The sequence below is a fragment of the Cinclus cinclus genome, chromosome 1 (genome assembly GCF_963662255.1).
Source record: "Cinclus cinclus chromosome 1, bCinCin1.1, whole genome shotgun sequence".
In the NCBI taxonomy this organism is placed as follows: domain Eukaryota; kingdom Metazoa; phylum Chordata; class Aves; order Passeriformes; family Cinclidae; genus Cinclus; species Cinclus cinclus.
In genome coordinates, this window is record NC_085046.1 from 106,673,553 (window position 1) to 106,700,918 (window position 27,366).

The window sequence follows — 27,366 nt, forward strand, 5'->3', positions numbered from 1 at the left end:
GGGGCCCGGCCGGGCGCCGCCGCAGTAGGACGCGCTGCCGGCGTTGGACCGCCCTTCTTCCCTCCTCCCTTCCCTTCCCCTCCCCTCCTCTCCCTCCCTCCCGCCGCCGGCAGGGGAGGCCGGGCCGGCCGGGCCCACGTGCGCGGCGCCCGGGAGCCGGAGGAGCGGTGCTGCCATGTGTTTCCGCGGGCGAGCCGCCGGCCGGGGCACCGCCTGAGCGCCCCTCGCCAGCGATGCTGCGGGGCGCCGCGGGGCTCTGCGCGACGCGGCCGCCCCCTGTCCCCTCGCCGCCGCCTCCTCCTCCATGAGCACCTCGGCGGCCCCCGTCAGGCTGATGCCCGGCGGGCACCCGGAGCAGGCGGCCGCCTCCGCCCCAGCCGCGGGCTCGGCGCCCGAGCGGGGCGGCCCCGCCGCCGCCGCCGTGCCCGGCGGCCCCGCGCCCGCGGGGGCCCCGCTGGTGCGGGGGGCCGCTCCCGGGGTCCCGCGGCCGGTGGCGCCCAAGGGGCCGCCCACGGCCACCCTCCAGTTGCCGGCCAACTTGCAGCTTCCCCCAGGTGAGTGAGCCCTCCCGGGCTGCCCCAGCTGCGGGCACGTCCCGTGTCGCGGCTTACCCGGCGTGTCGCGGTCGTCGCTGCCAGGGGAGCGGCGGGCAGGACGGAGCCCCGCCGCGCTGCCCTTGCTGCTGGAGACGAGCCGTGGCGGTGGTGATGGTAGTGGCGGTGTGTGTTTCGGGCTGGTTGTCTGCCCCAAACTTCTGGGAACCGGCGTGTGCGTGTGCTTTGCAGGGCATTGGCAGTGTGACCGGGTTCAGTCGGGTAGCGCTGGGGTTGCTTACAGCCCGTCTGAAGGATGGATCTGGAAGTCTCTGGATAAACGCAACTTATTTTGCTGGATAGCACGAAGGGCAGGAGAAGTAACCAGAAACTCAGCAGCCAACTTACCCTTATATGTGACTTGAAAAAGAGTCCTCGTAGGCTTTAGTGGAACTTGAATGAAGGAGTATCTCGGGGAGGGGAGCGAGCGTGGGCTGGCGGCTGCAGAGCGACTCCGTGACTTGGGGAGCGGCTCCGGCTGCCCCCCCTCCCCTCCGACCGGGCGGTCCCGCGGGAATTCTTGTCGCTGGCACAACCAGGCCGATGCGACTGTTCATGGAGCAAAATACTGCCGTGCCTAAGGAGGGCAGAGTTGAAAGTTAGCTACGTGTTGCTTCTTGAAACGCTTTTTGGTTTCTTTTTTTTCTATAAACCCTCTGTGGAAAACGTAAGGGTTAGGAGAGATACCACCCTTACCGATGTGCTTCCTATAGCAGCAGCGAAAATACTAACGTGGGAGTTGCACAGTGCTGATACAGACATCTTAATGCTTTGGATAGCAGCAGAGGATTAACCAGGGCTTCCACCTGCACCTTCTCTTAAGCAGAGAAAGGTGCTGTTGGTTCTGAGCATCCCAGTTCTCTCTGTTGGGCTGTATTTAAATGTTTTTGTGGTTTTGGTTTTTTTTTTGAAGTGACTTTGCTTCCACTGGTTTTGGTCTTGCTCTGTTAAGACCTCAAGATTTGTAATGACTTTATTGCCATTTGATGCTATAATTATTTCCTGCCAGGACAGTTCTGTTGGTGGAGCATCTGTTGCAATTACTTTCAGGTTGGATGTTGCCGAAAAGGATGACTGGCTTTACAGTAATCCCTGTGCTGGTAGTGCATATTTGCTTTTTTTCCTTCTTTCCTCTTTTATTTTTTCGATCCCAATGTCTTTATCACAGACATGCACCTCCCAAGAAAATATATAATGCTAATTAAAAAAAGTCTTTAGTCAGTGAGTTTCACTGTGGATTTCCCAGCACTCATGATGCTGTAATGTCTGGGTAGTCAGCAGTCAAGGATGAGTATAAATCATTGCCAACTTTCCTCTGAAATGAACCATGATGGAAATATATTAACTTCTTGGAGCAGGGCTTCCCAGGTATTCAGGTTTTGTATCTAATACTTTTGCTGTCTGGAATGTATTGACATTCAATTAAACACCTTTCTGTGAAGGTGGATGTGCATGCAAGTTGTCTGTGATTTGGGAACTGCAAGTTAGCAAAACTTAAGGATTTTTTATAGTGGCTTAAGCTTGACTGCATCCAGGTATACTGTTGAATGTCATCTGACTTGTATTGTGGTAGGAGGCAGATGTCACAGAAGTAGTATTACCCCTCAGTTGCATCAGCTTGTTTTCCTTGTTCCTTGGACAATGCAGCCTTTGTATCAGAAGTTCAGAGGTGCTGGTACTCTGCAGCATTGTAAATTAAAATAACTGTATGGACTTCAGTGCTTCAAAAGAAACTCTGACATTGTCAGATTTCAAATGGATCAATGTTTCAGGGAAACTTGTCTATGTAATTGTTGAAAGGTTATAGAAGAATGCATTCCAGCTTGAAAAAGTGTTAGTGTTTTACCTCTGTCTTCTAGGTGGATTCAATTTTTAATTAATAATAAAAAATGCAAGATAAATAGCATTATTGCTTCAAGTGTTAGCAGCATTAAAAAAAGAAAGTGGGAAAAACCACCAAATTCCTAGGCTTGAAAAGTTTTTATTTCAAAGAAACTGCCAAATCTACCCATACAGGATAAAATACAGAAGGGAGAATGCACTTAGGTATACAGTCATGGCATTCAGCTTTTGTGGCACCTGTCAAGAAAAATGCATGCAGAAAAGCATCCCTCCCTTGAGTTTCAAAGGAAAATATTTGAGGTGGCTTTTTCTGAGGATGGCTACGCAGCGCTGCCCTTCCTGGTCTCGCTGAGTTACTCATGAACTGCTTTGTGGCCCGGGGTGGGCACTGCTTCCAAAGCGCTGCAGTCTGTGGAAGGAAGCGCCAGTGGAGCCGTGTTTGCCTCTGTGACTTGGAGGGCAATGGGGGCCCATGGAAATCTGGGATTTGGGCACTTCTTTCTCTTCCATCTCCCCATTTCCTCTTGCTCAGAATAAAGCCAGGAGTTGGGAACAGCAGTTGACTAGACAGTGACTGACTCCTCATGTCTCTTGAGCACAGATTGCCCATTTGCCAAGTTCCTCTTTTTTTTTTATCTGGTTGCCCAGGAAAGATCACTGAGCTTTACAAGTTCTCTTGGTCTTGAAGGACTCAGACTTGCTCATGAGTAACAAGGGTTTTTCATCACCTTCCTGTGATTTCCTCTGCAAAGTGCTGGTTTTCAGTGGAGCAGCTCACTGTCAGAGCAGTGCTGCTGGTACCCAAAACCATCCTCCTGCACCAGTCCATCCCTGGCTGACCACCACTGACAGCTTTAGCATGCAGCAGGACTCCAGCTGGTCTGACTTCAGGGTTTGGGTTTGGTCATCTTGTGCATACCATCAGCTCTTAGACTGAATGGTTGGGCTGTGTCTTCCCAAATGAAGGGAATTTTTTCTAGCAAAGGGACCTTTCCTCAGCTGCCCTCTTTGTTGACAAGAACAAGGCTAGCAACATTTCAGAAAGCTTTGCACGTAGCAGTCTGGGTCTGCAGAGAGTGGCGTGGTGAGTGCTGTGCTGCCTCAGTCCTGAGCTTCGTGTGGCCTGTGCTGATGCGTACAAACCTGCAAAAGTCTCATGTCATGGACCATCTGCTTAACAAGAAATTGTGTCCTTGGTTAACCTGAGCTTAATGGGGGGGAGAAATGGATGGACTGTGCTATTAAACAGGAGGAAATAATTGGGAAGGGGAAGGAGGAACAAGGGCCGTGACAAATGTCTGTAGTTCACCTTAGTGTCTTTGGGCCCCACACTGCTTTGGAGAAGTGGAGGGTAAAAAGAGAGCATAAAAACAACAAAAAGAATGTTGTTTCTTGGTTTTGTTTACTTTTCTTGAACTGAGATTTTTGTCGCTTCTGTCTCTCCTTGGCCCTGGAATGCTCGTTACAAGCAGGTATTGAAAGGACAATTAGTAGATAACTCTGCTTCTCTGCTGATGGGATGAAAAATGACAGAACTGAATCAGATGCCAGGGATCCTCCATTGTTACCTTCAATCTGCTTAGAGCAGGAAAACTTGAAAACCTCACCTCATGCCACTGCTGCTGGCTACAGGGCTGTGGCAGCAGCTGCCATCACACTCCACTGTAGCATTGGCTGCCTCTGGTGTGTGTATTTCTGTTTCATGTTTTCCATTACTGCTAACACCAGTGGGCCTGAGCCCAAGAGAAGTTGCCCTGCATGTGCTGTAATTTCACTAGTAGTGTGGTGCAAGGCATGGTCTTCGTGTAAGGTTTCCTTTGCACCTGACTTAAGAGGGGAACAGCAGCAAGTACAGCTTCTTGGTTTCTGTTTGCAGCTCAGTTGTCTTTGCTTGGATGTTTTGCCTTGGCTGTGGCAGGTTTTCCACTGCCTGCCTGCAGCTTATCTAGGCTGACAGTCGGTAACTTCAGAAAGCACAGCCACTGTTTGTGTCAGGTGGCTGGGCTGTGTGGCATAAAGCAGGCAGGCAGCATGGGTGGGTGGGAAGGAGAGAACCAGCGTGGGGATTCCAAAACTGCAGTGGGGTGGTATGGAGCCTGGTCTTGTCAAGTTTCTCTTTAATTATCAGCAAAACCTAAGGTAGGTAACCTGAAGAGGTAAGGGCTGATAAACATCTGGATGCTGCTGCCTTCTGCTTTCGAAGTTGACCTAATACATCCTGTGCAGAGTGCTGTGAATTGCCCTCGTCATGTTATAGTTGGTGTTTTTCAGTGGTAAAGCCATATGAGGAATTCAGTATTTTCATATTTGTATCTGGTCCCTTGCTTTAGAATAGGAGAAAACGCTGATTTTAAAATACTTCCTAATTTATATTATGTTTGAGTAGGAGTAGGCTATCTAAACATTTCTTGTTTCAACAGGCAGAAAACCATAGAAATTCCTTTAAAGTATGCAGTTTCTGGATGTTGATAATCACATGAAGTCTGAGCGCAGTACTTGTGCTTAGACCAGTAGGGGCTCAATAATCACTGCCTGTAGCTTTTTGTATCCCAATAACATTCTCTCTGCAGAGAATCCATTCCCAGAAACCTGCTAAAAAGTTCTCTCTTCACATTAGGCGACATTGATCAACTTTTTTTTTTCCCTGAGGAAGGATGAATAAAGCTTTAGTGGGCTTGAAAAACTAAGTCAAATTTAGATAATAGTGAGGAAATAGCTTGTGTTGTAACTAGTTGAAATTTCAGCTGCCATGTAGGACTTGATTTTGCTTTCAGGACTGACTGTATCTAGCAAAATAATGCCTTCATATGGTTAAATGCACAGCCATGTGGGAATTAAGATTTAAATCTTGGCAGAAGATGTGAAGCTAATGTCTAGATTTATGGTTTTCCAACACATAGAAAAAAAAATGCATTCTGAATACTGAAGCACAGAAATATGATGTTCAGTAAAATTAATGTTAAATGCTGTTCAGATTTTACTGTCAGTTGGAGTGGATTGCAAAGAATTACAGCTACACTGTGGTGAATAGTAAACTTTTTTTAATCCTTAGAAGAAAGAGAATATGAGCCCGACTTGTGTTGCTTTTGCAATATTTAAAGCACCTTTCAGCTTGTAGCAGTAAAAATAGCATGGTCCACACACAGGTGACAGCTGGAAGAAACAATAATTATGTTTCAGTATTCTTTTTCCCAAAGATGCTGATAAAATCTAGGTAAGCTCATGTGTTGTTATTTTGAGTAGTTACCATAGCAGCCTTTTAAATCATTTTAGAGACCCAAGTATATGTTATGCTACATGATTGGAATCTATGCTGTGCCTGGTGGGTAGGATTGTATTTACAGATATATGTGTATATGAGTTTTGATGCAAATTGCCATCAGAAACTTTGATAGTTTCTGATAACTATCAAAGATGAATAATTAGTACTGCCCTAACCATTTAGACAAAAACAAAAGGCAAATACTTTTTTCAGAGTTCTCTTTTATGAAGTGACTTCTCTGCAAACTAATGATGTCAGGATAAAAGCACGTATGATTTGCAAAATGGAAAAGATCAGCATAGATGTTTTTAAGTGCCTCACTATTCAAATTGTCGGGATTAAGGTCTGTTCAGCCATCTGGATCACCTCTAGAACAAAGTTCACTAACAGATCTTTTCCACCAGTGTCTTGAGGAAATAGTCTCTGATTGCAACTGAAGTGGGGCAAAAATGGCAATAGATGGAAGATCCTTGTTTGCTAATGTTGCAAATCTAGGGTCTGTTAAAGCTGGAGAACTGGTGAAGCTCCGTGATCTTACTGTGCTGTAAGATCAGTCCGATGATATGGTAGCACTTAATTTTCATAGCTTGTGTTTGCAGACCTCTTCCAGTGCACACTTTCAGTTTGGTGGAGGCAAAGGAGATTCTTTCGTTAGTACTGGCTGTTCCTAGGAGCCTGGGAAATCAGAGTTCCTTGGGTGGATGTCCAGGCTGGATTAACAGCTGGGTGGAACAGCATGCCCTGGTTGGCACAGCACCTGAAGACTTTCCCTGGCACCTTGCCCAGTGTCAGTTGCCTCCAAGCCCCAGTGAAGCCAAGTCCAGCTGACTGATGGGTGGTGCATTAACAGGCAGTCTCAGTGGGCCACACAGTGCTCTGTGTTCAAGGGGGTTAGAGCCGTCAGAACACCTTTATACATGGCTCACATACTAAGCACTTGACAAATATCACACAGTTCTGGTGACAATTTCCACAATATCTGTGTATACAGAAGTTGATGATTCCCGTGAAAGTTTTGCTGTCCTCTGGAATAATTTTTGTTTGTTCCATTACACTTAGAGCAAGGTGGTGATCAGTGTTAAAATTCAGTGTTGATCCCTTGTTTGCAAGTGAAAAGCCATCCAGCTGAGGAGTGAATTTGCACTTTTAGAAGAAATTAAGTGGAATTCAACTTTCTTCTGGTCCGCAAGTGAGCAATGAAGAAACGAGTCCCATTGTCAAATTAATCTGAATTAACTGACTTGATTCTTGTCATATTTAAGGGAGACAGAGATTTAAAGAGGACTGATCTTGTCCTTTCTTAGAACACCAAGACATCAATGATGTTTTCAGCAACTCCTGTTTTAAAGTTAAGATTTGTGGTGCACATTTCAGCTTTGGATTTCTCTGTAGCATCTTACAGAATGGCTGTTCCAGAGATGGCAATTGCAGGGTGTTGGCATACTTTCTGGTCCTTAGAAAGCCGTGTGCTGTATATATATGGCTGCAGTGTGCCAAGAATATAACATACTATTTGAAGAATTTCACTCCAGTGAATACTACGAGTATACAAGAGGATGTGGTTTAGAGACTCAGTACTTCTTTCAGTGCAGTAGGAATTGTCTTGAGAGTAAGGAAGTGTCACTTTGCTCCTTTGAGGTACTATTTCACTGCCATCAGCTGAGAGCCCAGCAAATATTTGAAGTTCTTGGATGAGGAAATTTGTGTCCCGGAGAATGCTCAAGTCAGATCATCTTAGTTCTAGACAATCTTAGAACTGTCTGATGACTCAGACAGAAAGCACCCAAGCCTCAGGGTGCAGAGTTGCAAACCGCAAAGATGCGATGGGGAAATGCTGATGGGAAATGATCCCAGTTGCTGAAAGGCGTGGCCCAAGGACAGGAGCTGGATGTTAACACAGTATCAAATAAGGCTCTGCCTTGTGGTACACAGCATTGCCTGGGCATCCCCAGTGCACAATAAAAACCTCTTGGGATTCAAGTGTAATAAATAACTCTGAATCTAGATAGAAAGGGTAATGCCATCTTGTAACTATGCCCAGATGACCTATTGGTTGTTTACGTTCCCTCCCAGTACCAATGCAACATCCTGATTTTCTTTAGATATGGACATATAGTCCATAGACATATATTTAGATACAGTGGCATGGACATCTGTTGCTTGTTATTAAAAAAAAAAAAAAAGGTTGACTGCCCTTGTAACTGGTACAATTGCTTAAGAGTTCCACTATAACTGTAAAATTATGTGAATATAAATGTATTCTCAAGGAAAGAAGCTCAACCGTATGTGCAGTTTAGACCTCTTAACTCTGAAATGTGAGCCTATATTCTGTGAAAAGGCATCAGAAAATGTGAAAACTGTGGGGGCCCAGTTGCTAGACTGTTAAACAGATACCCATCTGAGCACCAAAATATATTGATGAGCAGCTAGTCTCCAAAAGCTTGGCTAAGACTTGCTGGTTGAGCAGTGTGTGAAACTTGGCTTCAGATTTTTGCAGTTTAACACCTTGTATCTAGTTCCTGGAGAAAGGGAGGGAGAGGGGACTTTGAGAAAGATGTGTGGTGTCCATTATTCCAATAGGATATCAGAGTCTGCTCCATGCCGCCTAGAAGAGGGATCATCCCTTTCCTGGCTCCATGTGCTTGGAAAGCCTGTGTCTGTACTGAGTGTCTCAGGAGCTGGTGCCTGCTGTTAGCACAGAAAGGTGCTTAGCCAGAGAAAGGTTGGAGTTATTGGAGGCAGCAGCCTTTGCTGGGACTGTAAACCCCTTGAGCTGTTAGTGTGTACATGGTGGTGGTTTAAAACACTGCTCACAGCAACCCACACAGTCTGGGAAACAATGCTGGTGGGACTGTGCTGTCAGCTGCACAGTGATGCCTGTGAGGAAAGCTGGTCACTGGCTTAGAGAAGGTGAGATGTCAGACATCAGCCTTGGAAGTTGTAGGCCAGAGTCTACATGGATCTGCAGTGCAGTTTGTGCAGTTGGCAAAGATGTCATCAACATTTCTTTAAAGAGCTTACAGGTAGAACGTTGTGTTGTATTTTATACAGACTGTGTTCTGTTGCAGCATGAAAGAATATGGGGATGATGCCCTTTGAATTTTTCTCCTGACATGAAAATTAATGATTTCCGTATCCATGGGCAAAACAAGGTGTCTTTCATTGGAATTCAAAATCTGTCATTTCATTGTGATTCTGCAATATCTACATGCTAGTCACTGGTCCTGAGCCATTGCTATAAAGACCCATTAGTTTAGAAGCTTCCCTGGAACAAAGGGAAAGAGCACAGAGGGTGATTTCTGAGATACATAATTATTTAGTTTGTGAAACAAAACGTGAATGGAATTAATTGGTTGAGGGCCTGGATGTGTGGTGAGTGATTCTGGTTGCTGCAATAGCAGTGCTTGATTGCAGCAATTGGGCATTGCTGAATTCTTACATCAGCTAGAATCGACTTCTAAAGGTTGGCATGATTTGTTGTATGGAGTAAAATGTTTTATGGGGGTAGTGTAGATGCTGAACCACTTTTCTTGACCCCATACAGTGTAGATGAGCCCTCTGCCCTGCTTATCTGGGAAATATGAGAACAATCACAAGAAAATGAAAAGCGTAGAACAGGCAATATGTATGACTTCACAAAAGTTCTGTTGTCTGGAGTCAGTTTAATTTTAAAATAGAAGGTAAAGATTGTTATTGGGAGCCTGTGGTGAGGTAACCTGCTGTAGACTCTAGATCATTGTTGTAGCTTCATTCTTAGAATAGTGAAAAGCACTGCTAGATGTTGCCTCCAAATTGGACTGTTGTCTTTGTTTCTTCACTACAGAAATTTGCAGTAGACATCTAGGAAAACTCAAGTAGCAAGTGAGGTTCATAGGGAGTAAGAAGTTCTCCTGCATGTACTACAGACCATACTTCATATGAGAACATTACAGCCCCATCATATTAAAAGGATTGTATAAATCACGTAGAAGTTAAGCTACTGCCTTTCACAGTATTTCATAAACACTTTGTGCCTCTTTAGCACTATTCTTCAGCTAACCTACGGCATAATGCGCCTTGATACAATCACTGCTGGAACAGTCTGGTCTCTAATAATGTCCTTTTTTGGTCTGTCTTACTCAGTCCTGTAATGTATTTTTTAAAACTTTTAAGTGACCTGTTCTGTGGGGCTCTATAAATGGAATTGAAGAGGAAAAAAACAGGCTTTTTTTCCTTAAGGATGGATTCTGAGGGAAAAACTGTATTCAAAACTGTTGTATGGATCAGTAGTGTTTGGTGTTTTATTTTTCAAATTTTGAATGATCCTAAATAGTTCTAAATAGTCAAAGACACTTGAAGCCAGTATCCATTTTTAATTGCCACTTAGTTTCCTATTAAAACATCCCCTTTAAAGCTTGGTCTTAGCTTGAAATAACTGCCTTAAAAACTATCACTTTGTTTTGAGTAGCTCAGTGAAAGAATGGGATTTGTTTAGGAGCAGAGAGTTCTGACACATTACTGTTGTTTTAAAACATTTTTGTTGTTCAGTTACTGATTTGAGATTTGGAAGTCCCCATTTAGCCTTGTTTTTATAGTTGGGTTAAAGCATACTTTACTAAGATTGGCAACATATCTGATGCAGGTACTCCTTGTTTTGAAATAAGCTAAATTTACCCTTCTTTGAATGCAGCTTTTGTGACTTGTTTTCTCTTAAATGAGTTTGGTCTCACTGTGGTTGGTCTTTGCTTGTATTTTATTTTAGGAGCAAAAGTTTTCATTTCCTCATGTTATTCCCTAGCCAGCATTTCCCAAGAGCTGTTTGGTTGAGCAGTTGGGTTAGAAGCTTGTAATCACAGTGGTGGCTTAACTTGACAACCTCAGCATAAGGTGTATTTCCACTGGAGCAAAAATGCCAACTGGTTCATCTCAGGAAATTCCTGGGTGAAGTTCTCCTTCAGAAATGGTCTCAGCCTTGCCTTACGTGGTGGAAGTTACCCTTATGGTAGGATGCTTTTAGCATACATTGGTGTTCAGTGCTGTTGGATGAAGCCCAGAGCTTCAGTTGGCAGTGCACATTTTACGTTTACAACATTGTGGTTTCCTTAACACTATTCCCTGAAATACAGTGAAGCCCATGCAGGTGGCATAACATACAGTGGCATAAACAGATCTCTGCCGTTATCCCACAGCTTGTTGCTCATGTCTCCAGTGAGGGTTTTGGTGCTTTCTAGTTAAAATACAGAGGTACCTGGAAGCTGCTCCTCCTGCTAACCTGTGCTTCTTGGTTCCTGGGTTGGGTGCTAAACCAAGTTCAGAATAAGCTGGGTTTCCTTCACTGATGGTGTTGGGACAGTGAAAATTTGTAGCAGAGGGATCTCAAATTTGCAAAATGAAATGAAATTTCATTGTAAAGCCTCTGATTTTGCATTGCTCACAGTGCTGGCATGTCAAGGTAGTGGCTGATCTGGGTGGTGGCTGCTGGAACTTTGCAGGACTGTTGTCAGGAGAAAGCAGGGCACTGGGTGTAGATCTCAATGAGACCTCTTCAAGGTAAGAAGGTATAGAGTCGCTCCTTCTGTGTAGCTTTGGAGGAAACCAGGTTGGGTTTTAGTTGTCAGATGCTTCCCTCCAGCCCTTTTCACAGGGTTGCAGCTGAAGAAAGGTGAGCAGAGAACAAATAGCAGAAGTAGCTGATTGTGTTTGAACTGCCTTCTCTGCCAGTGTAGGAAAACCAAATAACTTTCCAGAGTATGTTTTGGCAGGACAGGCAGAATTTCTAAAGACAGAAGTCTCAATTCATTGCAAAAAATGTTTTTTTTTTTTTGATCTGCATGAGACGTCTGAGTCCTCCAGTGAAGCATGTAAGAAATAATCCCTGATGGTAACTGGTCACTATGGTTTGGAAATAGGAGCAGCTTTGTAGCTAGCCCCGAAGAGATTGCACCTTGCTCTTACTATCAAAGCACATGAATAGTGAGAAAGTCGTTCCTGTTCTCTGAAACAGCTCCAGTAAAACTATCAGAGTGTTCTTGGAAGTGCAGCCCAGAAGAGGGCTATCTCTGGTGTTGTGAGGATGGTTAATTGCTTTTCATTTACTACCATTGGTGCTGATATTTTGTTCAGATTGCCAATACCTTTTCTGCTTTTAATTGCAGTGCTGAGAGATGTTAGCTGAAACTTCGTGCTTCAGCTGTTCAGAGGTCCTGTGTTGTTTCCAGCGTTGTCCGTCCTTCGCCCCATTTTCTTGTTGGAGTTGCAGTGACTACAAGACATGATCTGCTTTCACATTTATTTTGTTAGTATTTGCCTTCTAGTGAATATCAGAACAGCTCTTGATAAGAAGTACTATCTTCCCTCCTCCAGCAAGAGAAGAATGTGAATTCTTGCACTTACCATTATTTCTCATGGCAGCATCTTGGAAGCTGCACTAGTCTGTTTACCTGACCTGTCTATTGAGACCCTCAAGATTACCATCACCTGCTGTTCCCTCATTTCACACTTGTGCAGCTGTAGAAAGTATGTGAGATGTCAGGCACTGGTTTTGAGACCCGTGGAACCTCTTCTTCTGGCATAAGGGACCTCCTGTGCTGCCTCTTGGAGTCTGTGCTAACACCAGAAAAAATTTTGTCCCAACCCCTTACACAGTTTTTTAGGTCTGCTCCACCAGTTTTTGAAAGGTTCAAATCTCTTCTAAGTGGTAATAATATCATACAGTAGCTGACATTGCTAATAAGCCTTGTAAACCTGTTCTATTTAACATTCAGAGATGAGGGGAGATTGACTTGAATGACAACCCTGATACGTCCCCCAAGAAATAAGAATTCTGCCCCAAAGCCTGACCCTGCCCCAAAAACTAAAAATACTGCCCCTAAGCCTGACCGTGCCCCAAAAGTTAAGGACACTGCCCCTGAGCCTGACCCTGCCCCGAAGGTTAAGGATGTTGCCCCTAAGCCTGACTCTGCCCCAAAGCCCACCTCAAAGAGGAACCACCCAGAGTTGGTGGGGTTTCTAGTGAAGGAAATGGGCCAGATGCTGAAAGAGTACCTTTCCCCAGCTCTTAAAAAACTCTCCCCCTGCCTTAAAAAGAAAGACCCTGATGGTGCAGCAGTGGAACCCAAAAATGTTACATCTCTCCAGGTTCCAGTTGAACTGCAAAGGCACTCACAGCCAACAGCAGTTGCCCCCGTGAAAACTAAAAAGTGTAAAGTGAAAATTTTGGTCTTGCCAATGAAAAGGAGCAAAAACAAGTGACCCAGGTTGATGAAGCTCCACCATACAACCAACTGCCAGCAGATGAAACTCGCTACGCTCTTTTCACTGACGGTTCCTGTCGCATCGTAAGAATGAACCCGAAGTAGAAAGCAGCCGTATGAAGCCCCACACAAGTTGCACAAGCTACCAAAGAAGCAGGTGGATCAAGTCAACTTGCTGAACTCAAAGCCGTTCAGCTGGCCCTAGACATTACTGAAAAAGAAAAGTGGCCAAAGCTTTAACTTTACACTAATTCATGAATGGTAGCCAATGCTCTGTGGGGTTGGCTGGAAAACTGAAAAAAAGTTAACTGGCAATGTAGAAGAAAACCAGTCTGGGCTGCTGATGAGTGGAAAGACACTGCCACTCAGGTAGAGAAGCTACCCGTAAAAGTCAGTCATGTAAATTCCCATGTCCCCAAAAGTCGGGCTAATGAGAAGCACCAACACAATGAGCAAGTAGATCAGACTGCAAGGATAGAAGTGACAGATAGACTTAGACTGGGAACACAAGGGAGAGTTGTTCCTGGCTCGATAGGCCCATAATGCCTCAAGTCATCAAGGCAAAGATGCTACCTATAAGTGGGCACGAGACTGAAGAGTAGATCTAACCATGGACAGTATTTCCCAGGTTATCCATGACTGTGAGACGTGTGCTGCTATCAAGCAAGACAAGCAAGTAAATCCCCTCTGGTATGGAGGGAGGTGGTCCAAATATAAGTATGGGGAGGCCTGGCAGATTGACTACATCACACTGCCTCAGACGTGCCAAGGCAAGCGCTATGTGCTGACCATGGTGGAAGCCACCACTGGATGGTTGGAGACCTACCCTGTGCCTCACGCCACTGCCTGCAACACCATCCTGGGCCTGGAAGAACAAGTCCTTTGGAGACATGGTACCCCTGAGAGAATTGAGTCAGACCATGGGACTCATTTCAAGAACAGCCTCATAAGCACCTGGGCCAGAGAACACGGCATCGAGTGGGTGTACCACATTCCTTATCACGCACCAGCGGCTGGGAAAGTGGAACGGTGCAATGGGCTGCTTAAAACCACCTTGAAGGCACTGGGTGGGGGGACTTTCAAAAACTGGGAGATTAATCTACCAAAGGCCACATGGTTAGTGAACACCCGAGGTTCCACTAATCGAGCAGGCCCTGACCAGTCTGAGCCCTTGAGAACACCAGATGGGGACAAGATTCCAGTGGTGCATATGAGAGGTATGCTAGGAAAAACTGTTTGGGTGAACCCTGCCTCCAGCAAAGACAATCCCAATTCGCGGGGTGGTTTTTGCTCAAGGACCAGATGTACCTGGTGGATCATGCAAAGGGATGGAAAGACCCGATGCATACCCCAAGGAGACCTTGTTTTAGGGTGAACTACCTATGATACTGTGCCTGTATCTCTAACTACATGTATGTCTATAATTTGAAGATTTTAATTTGATGTAGCATGATGGTAGGGGAAAATTCAGGGTGGATAATGTTGAGGGTTGGTTCTTTCCCTTTTCTCTCTGTGGAATTTTCCCCATTGTCATTCTAAGATACCTGTTGACTGGGCCCTGGTGACAAGGGGGAGGAGAGAGAAGAGGGAAACCCCGCGAGATTCCAAACATCTAGAAGAGGAAACGGAAGGCTGGGCCTCGCCCCATTTTCCCCTGCGGAGTTGGGACGAGAAGGACGATCGCCCCCTCTGTCCCATCCCTGCCATCCCAGCGCCGGGATCCATCCTCACTGCTGTCAGACCCTGCCCTGCTGCCTTCTCACTGTAACCTGCCACCATCCAGCACTCTGCTGAGCACCAGGACCCACACCGTGAGTGGAGAGCTCTCTCTCCATCTTTCTCTCCCCCTGGGACAGCTCTGCCATCACCCCCAGCCCTCCTGCGGCTCTGCGGGACCCGCCCGCCCCCAGCACCGGGAACTGCAGCTCAGGGAAAAGGTGCCTGCAGCCAAAAAACACTGGGACTGAGTTACTGTTCTGTTTGTGGGTAATTTCATAGCTGTTGTTGTTCTTGTTTGTCTTGTTAGATATACTAGTAAAGAACTGTTATTCCTACCCCTGTATCTTTGCCTAAAAGCTCCCTTAATTTCAAAATCATAATAATTTGTAAGAAGGAAGGATCACATTTTTCAGTTCAAAAGGAAGCGTCTGCTTTTCTTAGCAAACACCTGTCTTTCAAACTAGGACAGTGTTATTGGCTGCAGTATGGGGTTATTGCTTTTGTTTCCAGGCAGAAAGGGAGTATCAAAGTTGTGAAAAACTGTAATTAAATAGTGGCAAGCAGAGGTAAAAAAAATAAGTGCTGTTCTCAACAGCTTTCAAAGTATTTCAGGCAATTTATGTGTCAGTTTACTGTCCCTCTGTGACATTAGTTTCTAACTGCCCAGAACTGCCTCTTGTGCTTGGACAAGATGTGGCTCTTCAGTGTGTGGAAGTGTAGCTCTAACAGCTGTTTGCCCTCAGCTGTATCTGTGCTAGCATCAGGAATCAGTAGCATTAAGCCTACAGAAGCAGGAGTTAGTAGATTACCATAATACTGGTTTGGAGTTAGAATTTTGCCGGTATCGCAAAGAGCTGTTGCCATGAGAAGGTTACCATGCTTTATTAAAAATTCTCCCAAATGGAACAAAGATAGGGAAATTGTTTGTTTCAAGGGGAGCAATGTCTTACTCTAACTGATATTCAAGTAGCAGGCATTATCATAATTGAATGTTGCAATCAAGGCTATGACCCCTGGAGTGGCCTTAGGTAACAACTTCTGTGGATGCTCTCACCAAGTTATTTTACAGTGTTCTGATCCAGTATGGATATCCTTGTGTTGCCTAATCCTGTTGCCTGGGGGAAAGTTGCTTTATATTTTGGGTTGCATCCTTTTTGGGGTCATCGCTATCCTGCTCAAATGTAAAGGGGCTACTTTGACTTGTTAGTACTCGTGGTAGTTGTGTTTTGTTTACCTTTTCTTTTTTGGAGATGTAAATGAATTTACATATGAACTGTATTGTATTTGCGTAAACTTTCTAGCTCTGTCACTCTTGAGGTAATTTCCTGTCAAGCAAGTAGATTGTATTGGCAGCTCACACTTTTCAGGTGACTGGAGGATGGGGTGCTTTTCCAGCAGAGTCTCCATCTCTGGTGAATGCCAACTGAAAATGCAGAATGCAGTTCAAAACCAGTGCCAGCCCTGTAATCAGGTTGACTGGTATCAGTGTGGTTTCCCAAATGCAGAAGTAGAAAATGCAGTTCTGGTAATTTGACTTAACAGACAAATGTAATGAGTAGTGACAAAATATCCAAGCACATGAAAACTAATTCTTAATGCATTCCAAAACTCTAAAGGAATGAAATTAAAAGTTTAAATGTGCCTTCTCAAAGAGTAGAGCTGGCAGTGACATTTTAACCAGGCTTATAAAAGAAAAGCCTAAAATCTCCTGTAGTAACACTTCTGCCATTCTGAATGGAGATCTAGAGAAGAGAGAAATGCTATTGCTAGCAAAATGTGGTCAGCTTTCTCTCTTTCAGTGAAATCTGCAAGAGTATGTGGTGTGAACAAGGAAAAAAATGCCCTTTTTCTGGCTGATGATAAATTGTTTGCCATGAATCACTGTCTAAATAAGATGGCATGAGAAGAAAATGAGAAATCTAATATGTTTTCTATAATTCCGGTTATTCATTGATTAAATTAAATGATCCATCTGTACCTAAATATGATTACAGTCAAGTCATCAGTGGAGGAGGAGAAAGCTGAGTTGTCAGATGGAGTTAACAGTGTTTTTCTGAATATGCAACTGCCTTGTGCATCTGCCCCATGTAGTAAAAGCTGCTTGAGAAAGGAGGGGATCATGTAGATGCTGCTCTTGCAGTTCTCAGTTTGTGCCTGCAATGTAAGTGGCAATATGTCGATGTTACAGAATTTTATACCAGGTTTTGTGTTGTCTTGCAATATCCTCTTATGCTTTTAGATGTGGAGGATGAAAAGCTGTTTCTAAGCATGTGGTTATAGCTTGATTGTTTTTTAAAAAAACCCAAAACATACCCAACAAAACCCAGCTCCTGGAGCTTGTGGCTTTTTCTGTTGTATGCGTTTTAACTCAGACAGAAGCAGTGTTTTAGGCTGTATTGTATGGTGGTATTTTGACAGCTTTCTGACTAACCAAGTAGTAAAAAGATTTTCATTGCAGTCTTGTTTTACACTAGGAAAGGTCATAAGTGTGCAAGAAGATCTTGATTTCAGATATTGAATAACTTGCAAGAAAGTTTAATGCAGTCCTCAGCTAGTATTATTTACCTAGGTGGATTTTCCTGTACCTCCTCCTTCCTTCCATTTGAAAGGTCTGTGTTAAGTGAGGGTGTTTGAGGATGGTGTTTTCAGTGGTGGGCTTTGCAGCAGCTGTTGTTGGAGGCAAAGGACGTGAGACACCACAAATGTAGGGTCCTCTGCAGCTCCCTTGAAGGATCTGAGTGGTACAGACCAGGTATCCTGCTGGTATTTTGTATTTGTGATTGTTTTTAATCCTCTGAATTTTTCAGAGATTAGCACTTACTGGGAGGAGGGAGGAGGCTTTGGTAGCTGAATGGTTTTACCCCCCACCTTTCTTTTTTGCTTTTAATTCTTTCCCACTGGAATCCCCTTATTTGGCTTCAGACTGCTTCAATAAAACCATGGGGTTTAATGCTTTTGGACACACCCTTGACAGAGGAACAACTTCAAATATCTCAGTGACCTTGATTTTCATGGCCCTCTTGATTGGGGGGATGGTCCTGACACAGGTAGGTGAGCTCATACTAATCAAGCTTCCGTTCCCACTGCAGTTTTTCTCTAATCTGTGTTTTTACCTCTAAGCATGTGCCTAAATGTTTAGATGCTGAAGAGGCAGCCAAGTGTTTATGGCGGTGATGAATTTTGCAGGTTGGAGAAGGTTGAAGATCTGCTTAAAATTAGTGTTAAAGCAGTCTCAGAGTGTGTGTATATTTTGTGTGTCTGTCCTTTTGATGTTCAGAATATCTTTTTTACTCAAATGGTGAACTGCTTTGCAATTTGCATCTTGTATGAACACAATGTTTCAATGTGGCCAGTGATTAAGTTTTTCTCTTGAATTTAGGAATTCTTTTCTGTCATAGGATGCATAGTAAAGCAAATGTGCACTTAATTCTTATTTCTTGGCATCTGTTCCTAGGAGTAAAAACCTCAATATTACATTATCAGTATGGTCTAGTTATTTCTTCCACAGAAATATAGGAAAGCCATAATATAACTTAATTTCTGACAGTCAGAATGTGTTTTTTTTTTTTCCAACAGGAGCTGTTCTTATCAGAAGCAGTAATGGCCACCTAATGCTGGTATCTCAACAAGCAGTAGCACCAGCACAGAACCAGACACGAAATAACACAAGTGTGAGACCATCTGTGCCAACCAGCACACCTGCAGTCAGAATATGTACTGTGCAGGTAATTTCTCTCGTAACTTTAGTTGGACATAGTTGTATGTTACATAGTTATAACAGGGTTTGCAAATAAGTTGTGGAGGGTTAGATAAGCATTTGAACCCTTTCTGAACATCACTATAAACATGACTGTGTGCTTTGCTCTCTTGCTTGGGAAAAATCCTGTGAGCTGTTACATATGGTAAAAGTTAAATTAGTGAACTCCTCTCCGATAGTGGTGATGTAAACCATTTTAAGAAAAAAAAATGCCAACCAAAACTGCTTAAATGGTTACTGCTACTATCTAAAACCTTGTGATCCTCTGTTGGCATATTTCCCTGAAGCCGAGTAAAACTGAGGACCTTTCCCACGTTCCTAGGATGTTCCTCCTCCCCTGAACTCTGCTGGCTTTTTGCTTCCATCTCTTGTAGTGTGGTCAGTGCGCAAGAGTAAGGAGGTACATAAAAGTAACAATTTACATATTTCTTCAACCATTTTATTCTGATTATGCATTTTCTCTAAATGTCTCTCTATCTGTTGTTGAATATTAAACTGGTAGACAAAGAGCTTTGTTGAGCAGTGTTTAAACTATATGGACTGTGTGAATGATTCCTGTATTGCTGCTGTAAGAGGATATGTCTTGGTTTGTATCTGACCCCAACTTCAGTGTTTGTTTTGTCATTGACTTGTCTGACAACTGTTCTCTGCCCATGTGTAATTATTTTTTATTTTCATTTTTTTCAAAGAATTCTGGCACACAGTTAGTAAAGAAAATAGCAGCTGCTCCTGTGAAAACGTTATGTCAAACAACAAGTGCTGTGGTTTCTACTGTTCAGACACCTGCTGTAATACAGGTACTTTGCAAGCTTTATAGTGTGGTTGAATAAGTGACAGAAAGAACTGGAGAAAATAAGGATTTATTCTTGTTATTTCTAACTGTAATCTGGTTTTCAGTAAGCTTGGTAATCTTTGTCCTCATAACAAATTATTTCCCACATCTGTTATTTTTTTAATGTATAATTTAATTAGGCTTCTGTCAGTGTGTGTCAGATAATCTTATCTCACTACAGTAGAAAGCACATGAACAATGAATAAAATAAATAGTTCAGAGAGCCATTTCCAGTTCTCTTGTATGCTGTGATAGAGCTCCTTCAGTCTCTTGCAAAATTTTTTCTGGGAGATGTGCTCCTGTTGAGGTACCTGATTCCTTAGTGGGGAAAAAGGTATAACTGAGATGATGTTGAGGGGAAAGTCAGCTGTCTGCACCAATCAAGCTGTTTTTCATGTGTATGATTTTCTCCCTCTCATTATAAACTGAAGGAAGGTCATAGCTGAAGACCTGCTCTCTAATTGAGTGTGGCAGATGGGTTCCACAGGTACAGCTGTAAATAGGCAGTGGTTAAAAATGCCTCATTATTTTTAGGTAGCATTTTTAGGTCTTATTTCCTACGTCTTATTTTGCTTTTTCTAGAGAAAAATGTTGTAGTCCTCTTCTGAAGAGACTTTTATCACCTGCAGAGTATGAGATTTTTCCTCTGTATTGTTCATCCTCTGTTCTTTGGGACCAGGCTTCTAGGTAGCATATGGAGTGAAAAGAAATCTACATTTTTCTGCAGATAATATGTTCTGTTCTCATAATCTGGGGGGAAAATTGTGAAGAAGTCAGGCTTGTATGTATATTTTGTCACAAGAGTTTGAAGGAGACTGAGCTGTAGCAGTTGACAAAACACTCAGTAAATGAGCAGGATCAGTCCTTCGAAAAAACATGCTTGGATGTATGTTCTTGACCCTGAAGGATTGAGGGATGTGTTTGCTGGCAGTGATAACAGTCTGACTAACAAGTTCATCCTTCTGCTGTTCTTCTGTATCAGCAACTGAACACTACTCACACTCTGTGCTCTTTTTTCACTTCTCTCTTACTACAGATGGATAATATTGGGGCTAAAGTGGAAAACCTAGAGGCCTCTCTTAATATGTTTCCTATTTTCCTTAGAATGGAAACAGTGTGTGCTTTATGTGTAAATACAGTAAAGGATATTCCTTACTTTTATTTCGGAATACTGGCTTGCAAACCCTGTATTTGTGATCTCTACAGAGATCCACAGTCATCTACTATACTACCCTTGCACTGGGGAAAAGAGATGAAGGTCATCCATCATCTGATGGGTGAAGTTGTATGCATCCTCACACTCTCATGTGGATAAACATAGAGATTCATCATGCTATTAACTTCTCTTTATTTTACTTACATCTGCCCCTGGCTTGGTTTTTCTGTACTTTAATTCTGTTTTGATGTAGTCTATTGAGCTTTTGTTCCTCTGAGATATTTAAAGACATAGACATGGAGTATTTTTTGTAAGTTGTTTTTTTCCCCCAGTGTAGAAAGTGGAACACTTGTAATGAACTGTAGGGCTGGGTTTAAACAGCAGGAATTATGACTCTAGGAAAAATGAAAATATTTTAATTTTTTAATCTTCTAAAAGATTTTAATGTTTTGTGGCTTCCTTGAAGCCCCTCTGTTTTGCAGAGGATTGCAAAGCCCTATGTACGAGCTCCTTGGACAATGTAAGTAGATGCAGGGTGGATACATCTTCCATCACATGGTCATGTTTCTCCTCACCCTGGGGTGGACAAGAGGAGTGTTGAAAAGAGTCAGTGCAAAAAGTTGATGGAACCATCTGGGAAGATGGCAGAGCCCTTGAGTCTGATTTTCTTGGCAGCAATTCATCCATCAGTCTTAAAATAACTTCCTGATCTTATTCTCGACAATTTCTTGAGGTGACAGGAGAGGACTGTTGGTGTGGAAGTATGATGTCATCACAGAAAGTGGTGGAGAGTGGAGAGCAAATAATTGTTGGCATGGTTGTGCACCTTAAATCTTGTGTGAAATACAGCTTGGAACACTCTCTGCAAAACTCTGTAGGTACTGACTGCAGGATAATTCTCATCAACAAAAATATTTCCCTTTTTTGACCTTCCTGAATGTTTAAGATCTGAGGTTAGACAAAATTACCTGCACATTGTTATTTTTTACCTGTTTCCCAGATGGGGTAACGAAGCTGCAAAGTGTCTAATTAGCATCATGCTGGGGCACTTTCATTTAGATGCAGAGCACTTCTTCTCTGGAAATGACTTCAAAATATGCAGGACAAATGCCATTTTTTTATGGTGGCTGTTTCTCTGTTGTTCAAAGTGAGAATGAGAATTGTCAGTAGCGAAGAAGGTTGACAGCAGATGACAGAAGTTAATTCCCATATATTCATTTTCCTGGGAAAAGGGTCCAGCAGACTTCCTGTTGTTTCCTCCCTCAGCTGATAAAATGCTGTTCTAGTCTTGATGTGTAAGCATGCTGGAATTTGCAAGAGATCAGCTCCTGTTTTCGACTTTTAAAAGCCCAGGGCATTGCAACTTGGCAGATCTGCACTGTGTCCCCTTCCTTCTTCCTCCTGCCCATCTGTTTCTGGGATTCTTGTGCCCAGTTTGCCTCCCTGTGGTCTTAGAGCTGTTGAGCCTCATCCTTGGAAAAGGCAGTGGTGGTGGCAAAGATCCTGCAGAGAGCTATTAAAGTGTTACCAACAGCGGGAGCCTAAGCTAGAAAGCTTTTTGGTAGCTGCCTGCTGATTTCATGTCAAGCCGGCAGCAACTTGGGGAGGGGAGGACACCCACCCAGAAAAAAAGAATTTAAATATATGACAAAAGCATTATGGTTTTGCTTTAGCTTTAAGTGTTTTTTTATTAGTTTTCCCTATCCTGAAAGACTGCTGTTCTACATGATGTCTGTCCCACTTTTGATGAGTTTTTTTTTTTATCCATGGTAGGGTAAGTTAGACTCCTGTCTAACTGTCTTATGATTGATAAAATTAGCAAGTATTAGTGCCTGTTCAACTAAGATGGGATGCTTAAATACGTTAGGAGTCAGTGGTAGCCATTATGTTGTACAGATCTGAACCTAGAATTTAGACTACAAAAGCAGACTTTCCCTTCCTCTTCACAGGCTTGGAGAAAGATGACTCCTAACTTGAGGTTTCAGATGTTAACCTGGAACTCTACCTGTGGGTTCCCTCTGGCTTTTCAGTTTTTAAATTGAGAAATCAGAAGTAGTGTTTTTTTGCATGGGCAGAGTCTTTTGTTCATATTGTATTCTGTTGTAGCAAATGAACTGTGTTGGTTTTCTGTGTATGGTTTGTTTGTTTGTTCTCTTTAGAATCCAAAGTAGAAATACTTCAGTTTACTGGGTTTTAGATTTAGCCTAGTTTGCAAAGAAGGGAGGTATTTTTTCCTAAACCTTAATTACTCTCCTGTTGCTGGAGCTTCTGAATGTGTTGGTAAATTATAATGAGCTTTTAAAAAGAGGTCTCAAAATAACTGAGTTTTGTAAGGGTTTCTGTCAGGGCCAAGGAGAAGGAGATCCAAATTGCTGCCCACAGGGAAAAGGCAGGAAGAACTTGTCCATTTGCTGAGCTGGCTGCTTCTGCTGGCACTTGAATCCTTTCAAAGTGGACCTGATATCTTTTGCCTACTCTGTGTGTGATAGGAAAAGCAGGGGGTATTGCAATTGGGAGAGGAGTTTCAGGGCAAGACTGGAAGATAAATAATCCCTTATGGTTCTGCTTGTCTTCAGACCAATGTCACCTGGCTTAGCATTGTCCAAAATCTATTAGACTGTAGGAGCCTGGCAAAGTTAATATATTGGTTTCTTCAAGACAACTTTACCTTTCTCTCTTCCTTCAAAGTCGTTGTCGTGATTTGGTCTGGATGTGCCTTTGTAATTTCTTTCCCACACCCCTGATTTGTAAATTAGAATTGTGGCTGTGGCTGTCACTTACTGTATTAAATAGAGCCTCACAAAACAAATTAATCTAAACTCTGAAAACCAAGAGAAAAATTGTTTCTTTGTGTTTCAAATAGCAGTGTGGAGGGAGGTTGCTACCTTATATGCTAGCAGAATCCAGTATGTTTGTCACGTTGCTCCTTGGTTAAAAAGTGTTAATTTTTCTCTTCAGCCAGCAGCTGCAACAGCTAGTGTTACTACAGTTACTGCTGTAAAGCCTTTGAGTACTGGAACACCTGTAAAACTTCCAGTTACAGGACCACCTGCACAAGCTATCTCCCAAAAGGCAGTCTCTGTGAAAGCAGAGGGCACAACAGTAGCACAGACCAGCGCTTCTACAGTAAGGAAAAAAAAGTTTTTAATTAAAAATTAACATTCTGTATGTTCATCAGAGGTTGAAGAGACAGTGCAACATCTAACAGTCTTCTCTTTACTTCTGCACTAGGAGATGCTAGAGAATGTGAAGAAATGCAAGAATTTTCTTGCTACGCTAATAAAATTGGCGTCTAATGGACCTCAAGCCCCTGAGATGGGGCAGAATGTGAAGAATCTGGTGCAAAATCTACTGGTGAGACTTTTTTTTTCAAAACAAAGTCTGCATCATTTGTGTATATTTTTGACATTTACTTTATCATAGTTTTGTTCCTGTTATTTTGTAGTTTGTTTTTTTCTTAACAACTCAAGAGTTGGATTTTTGGCTGAGTACATCTGACCCTCATTAAGTCTTACATTATAAATCTTATTTTAACTGAATCCCATGCTGTGTTATTTCCCCCCCCCCCCCCCCCCCCTTACATTTCTGTTTCATTTTATGCACACAGGTAACTGATAGCAGGAGGAGCTGGCAGTGTTAACACAACTTCTGGGTCTTTTTATTTCATGTTGTGGTACTTTTGAGTCCTCAGTAGCAAGAATCTGATGTGGAGCTTGCAGTGCAGTGCTGAGTCCATACTACTGCTTTACTCCAAGACAGAACTGAGCAGTGGAACAAGAATGACATTATCAATAGCTTAAAACAGTAGGATGGAGCAGACAACGTGGTGGCTGCCAACCTCTCTTTCTTTGCAGGTGGCTTCCGTATGGTGCTACATGCTGTATCCCAGCACAGCTGGGTTTTCCTGGTAACGATTTCTCCTGCCACTTCTTGTCATGGCATTTGACCGCTGCTGCTGTGTTGTTGTTCCACCATAGCAGAAGGCTGTGTGCTGGTGGAGGGAGGTGGCTTTGCTAGGGGTACCAAAGGGCTTTTCAGTCTAGGAAGGTGTGATGTGGACAGGTGTAATTTCAGAGAACAGATTGTTTCAGGATGCAGCCTTGCAGAAATTTGATTCCTTAGCCTCTGTCCCTGCTGGACTGTACACCTTCCTTCTGTGGGAAAAATAGAGTTGTTCCTTCTTGTGCTTACACTACCTTTTTTTTTTTTTTCTTTTTTTTAAGGGCAGTTAAGAGACATTAAAACATTGTTAACTGCACACTTGGTTGCTTTTTGTAGTAGTTTAGAAATCTGCCATTCAATATATGCATTATTTAAATGCAAAATAAAGTGACTCTTTTGTGTGTATGAGAGAAATGAGTAAATTGCAGCTGAGCAGCAAGATGGTCATTAAGGCAGAGTTTCATGAAGTGGGTGTCAAGCACCCTGTATGCAGTGAGCCTCTGTATGCCAAACTACTTGCATTTGTATCAGTGAGACCTAGGTGACCCATGTCTGCATCTCAGTGAGATCTAACAGGCAACAAATCAAGTGGCTAAATGGGAGAGCTGCTGGATGCTCTACTTGTCTGCAAATACACAGTCTTTAAAATCCCTGTTCTGGTTATATAGCAACTTGGAACAGTTGCTCTAGAGGTGAATGTGTGTGAGAGGAGTAATTTCTCAGCATTGAGCAGAAATGGAGATTGGTGCTGCTCTTTGTGTATCTATATCTTCTTGGAGGAGGTAATGTTCTTGATGACTCTGGGAGGGTGAGGAAGGGCAGCAGTGTCTGCTGCTTAGCCCTGTGTGCAAGTAAGGGATCTCAGAAGTTTGCTGCAGTTTTCTAACCCTCCCAACCTCTTGAGTCAGGTGTTTGTGTTGCGACAGGGTGGAAAGTATTAAGAAAGGAAACAGTACTCTGCAATTCAGAGAACTGTTACCATGGAGGTATGCAGAAATGTTTTGATTGCTTTTGAAAGACTCTGCTAAGTGTTCTATTATGCTGTGTATGCGTTAGTCTAGAATTGTCTTACAAAAACTGCTAACTTGTCATTAGTCTTAGTGCCTCTAAGTTTATTTTTGTGCAGACAAACTGGAAGAAGTACTAGTAGTTGATTTAAAATACATCCACATAACAATAAGATACACAAAAGGATCAGTGCTGTTTATAAACTTTTTTCTATCCATTCATTTCAGTGACTGGGTATGAAAATCTATTCCTAAGTGCCTGTAACTGAAGAAAGCATAAACAACTTGAGTAATACTATATGAACAGTATTCTATTCTAACTCCCCTGTTTTTTCTTTTTTAAATAAGGCAGAAAAAAAGCATTTGAGTACTGAAATTGAACAATGCTATGATAATACAAGTTTCTGTGACCTTTTGATACATCTTGGGGGAAAAAAGTGGGGTGGATTAAATTATAACTTACTAATGAAATTATATTTTCCTCTTAGGAAGCAAAAATTGAACCAGAAGAATTTACAAAAAAGCTATACATAGAGCTTAAGTCATCTCCACAACCGTATTTAGTTCCTTTTCTCAAGGTAAGTGTCTGATTATGGATATGTAGTATTTAAAGAGGGAAGGGAGGAGGACCAGAAAAGAAAAGAGTTGGGGCATTCAAATATGTATTTGTTCATGTCAGTTGAAGAATGGTGCTTAGCATACCTCTGTGTGACTGTTGTGCTTGGAAAGACAGTTCTTGAGAGGAAAAGGACGTTTTGAGGAGTAATTTGTGCTGTGTTCCTGATGTTGTAAAGTAATTGCCCTGTAAGTGTTAGTGGAGAGTAGTGTTTTGGAAGCTGTGCATCTGTCTACAGTAGAGCAGCTATGTTAAGATGACTGACCTCTTACTTTCTCATCAAAATTGTAGCAATTCTGAGCTCTAACTCAGAAACTGACAACAGTGGCAATGCACATCTTATGCCATATTAAAGATCAAAGAATCTGCATAAAGCTATTCACCTTCTGCTGGTTTATGTTTAGCTGGAGGCAGAAAAAAATCTCTACCCCTTTCTCCAAAAAGGGTATGACAAAACTACTTCACCTTAGGAAAAGAATCCCAGGAACTCTACTTCCATTCAAGCAAATAATCATATAAAGGAAAAAATGCTTCCTTGAGACTTTTAATTATATGATAGAATGGTATTAACAAAATAAAAACTGATTATACAGCAAGCATTAAATGTCAGTGAAAACATGGAAAGCTATGTGAAATTAGTAAATTTGAATGTACACCATACTCCTAGGCTTGTTAGATCTATATATTCGTTATAGGCATGATGGAGAATAAAGGAAGAATAATTAAGTGGTAAAGCTGGGACAGAGTTCTTCTGGAGTTTGCCCTTTTCCTTGTACTTAACAGGCCATATAATAATGCATGTGGTAATGTTGATATTGCTCTAGATGGCTGGTGTTAATATGTTCAAATGTGAGATAAATTTTTTTCTTACAGTGGCAACTTTTAAATGCTTTTCCAGCAGGTTTGCCATGAGTCTGAAAGACTGCAATCATCTCTGCAGGACCTTAAGCTGAGATGGGAGATTCAGATTTGATATTAGAAAAAAAATTCACTGTTAGGATGGTCAGGCATTGGAATATGTTGCCCAGGGAGGTGGAGCAGTCACCATCCCTGGTGGTGTTTAATAGGATCTGGATCTGGTGCTGGATGATGAGATTTAGTGGTTTAGGGGATACAGTGGTAGAGCTGGGCTGATGGTTGGACTTGATGATACTAAAGGTATTAGGTCTCCTCCAACCTTGATGATTCTGTGATACATAAAATTTTCCAATTGGTGATTTATTACCTGTTTAATTTCCTGGAGGCTTCTTAAATGCCCATGCAAAAGCCAGAAGAATAAACAGCTCTGAGAATGGGTTTTCTGCATCCAGTGTGGCTGAAGGAGGACCAGGCTGTGAGTACAGGGTCAGTATGACTGGCACTCACAGAAGTGCTCGGCTGTTACAAGAAGCCATCCAAGGATGTGAAG

At 42.7% G+C, this 27,366-nt stretch overlaps 1 protein-coding gene across 1 annotated transcript in view; it reads left to right on the forward strand.

The window, feature by feature from the left end:
* Positions 1 to 304: 304 nt before the first annotated feature.
* Positions 305 to 27,366, forward strand: part of TAF4B (TATA-box binding protein associated factor 4b) — a 72,102-nt gene continuing 45,040 nt past the window's right edge. Inside the window, exons 1-6 of the mRNA XM_062501286.1 lie at positions 305 to 554; positions 18,225 to 18,373; positions 19,095 to 19,202; positions 23,352 to 23,519; positions 23,625 to 23,747; positions 25,831 to 25,920. Coding sequence (XP_062357270.1) covers positions 305 to 554; positions 18,225 to 18,373; positions 19,095 to 19,202; positions 23,352 to 23,519; positions 23,625 to 23,747; positions 25,831 to 25,920 — 888 coding nt within the window. The remainder of the gene's footprint in view (positions 555 to 18,224; positions 18,374 to 19,094; positions 19,203 to 23,351; positions 23,520 to 23,624; positions 23,748 to 25,830; positions 25,921 to 27,366) is intronic.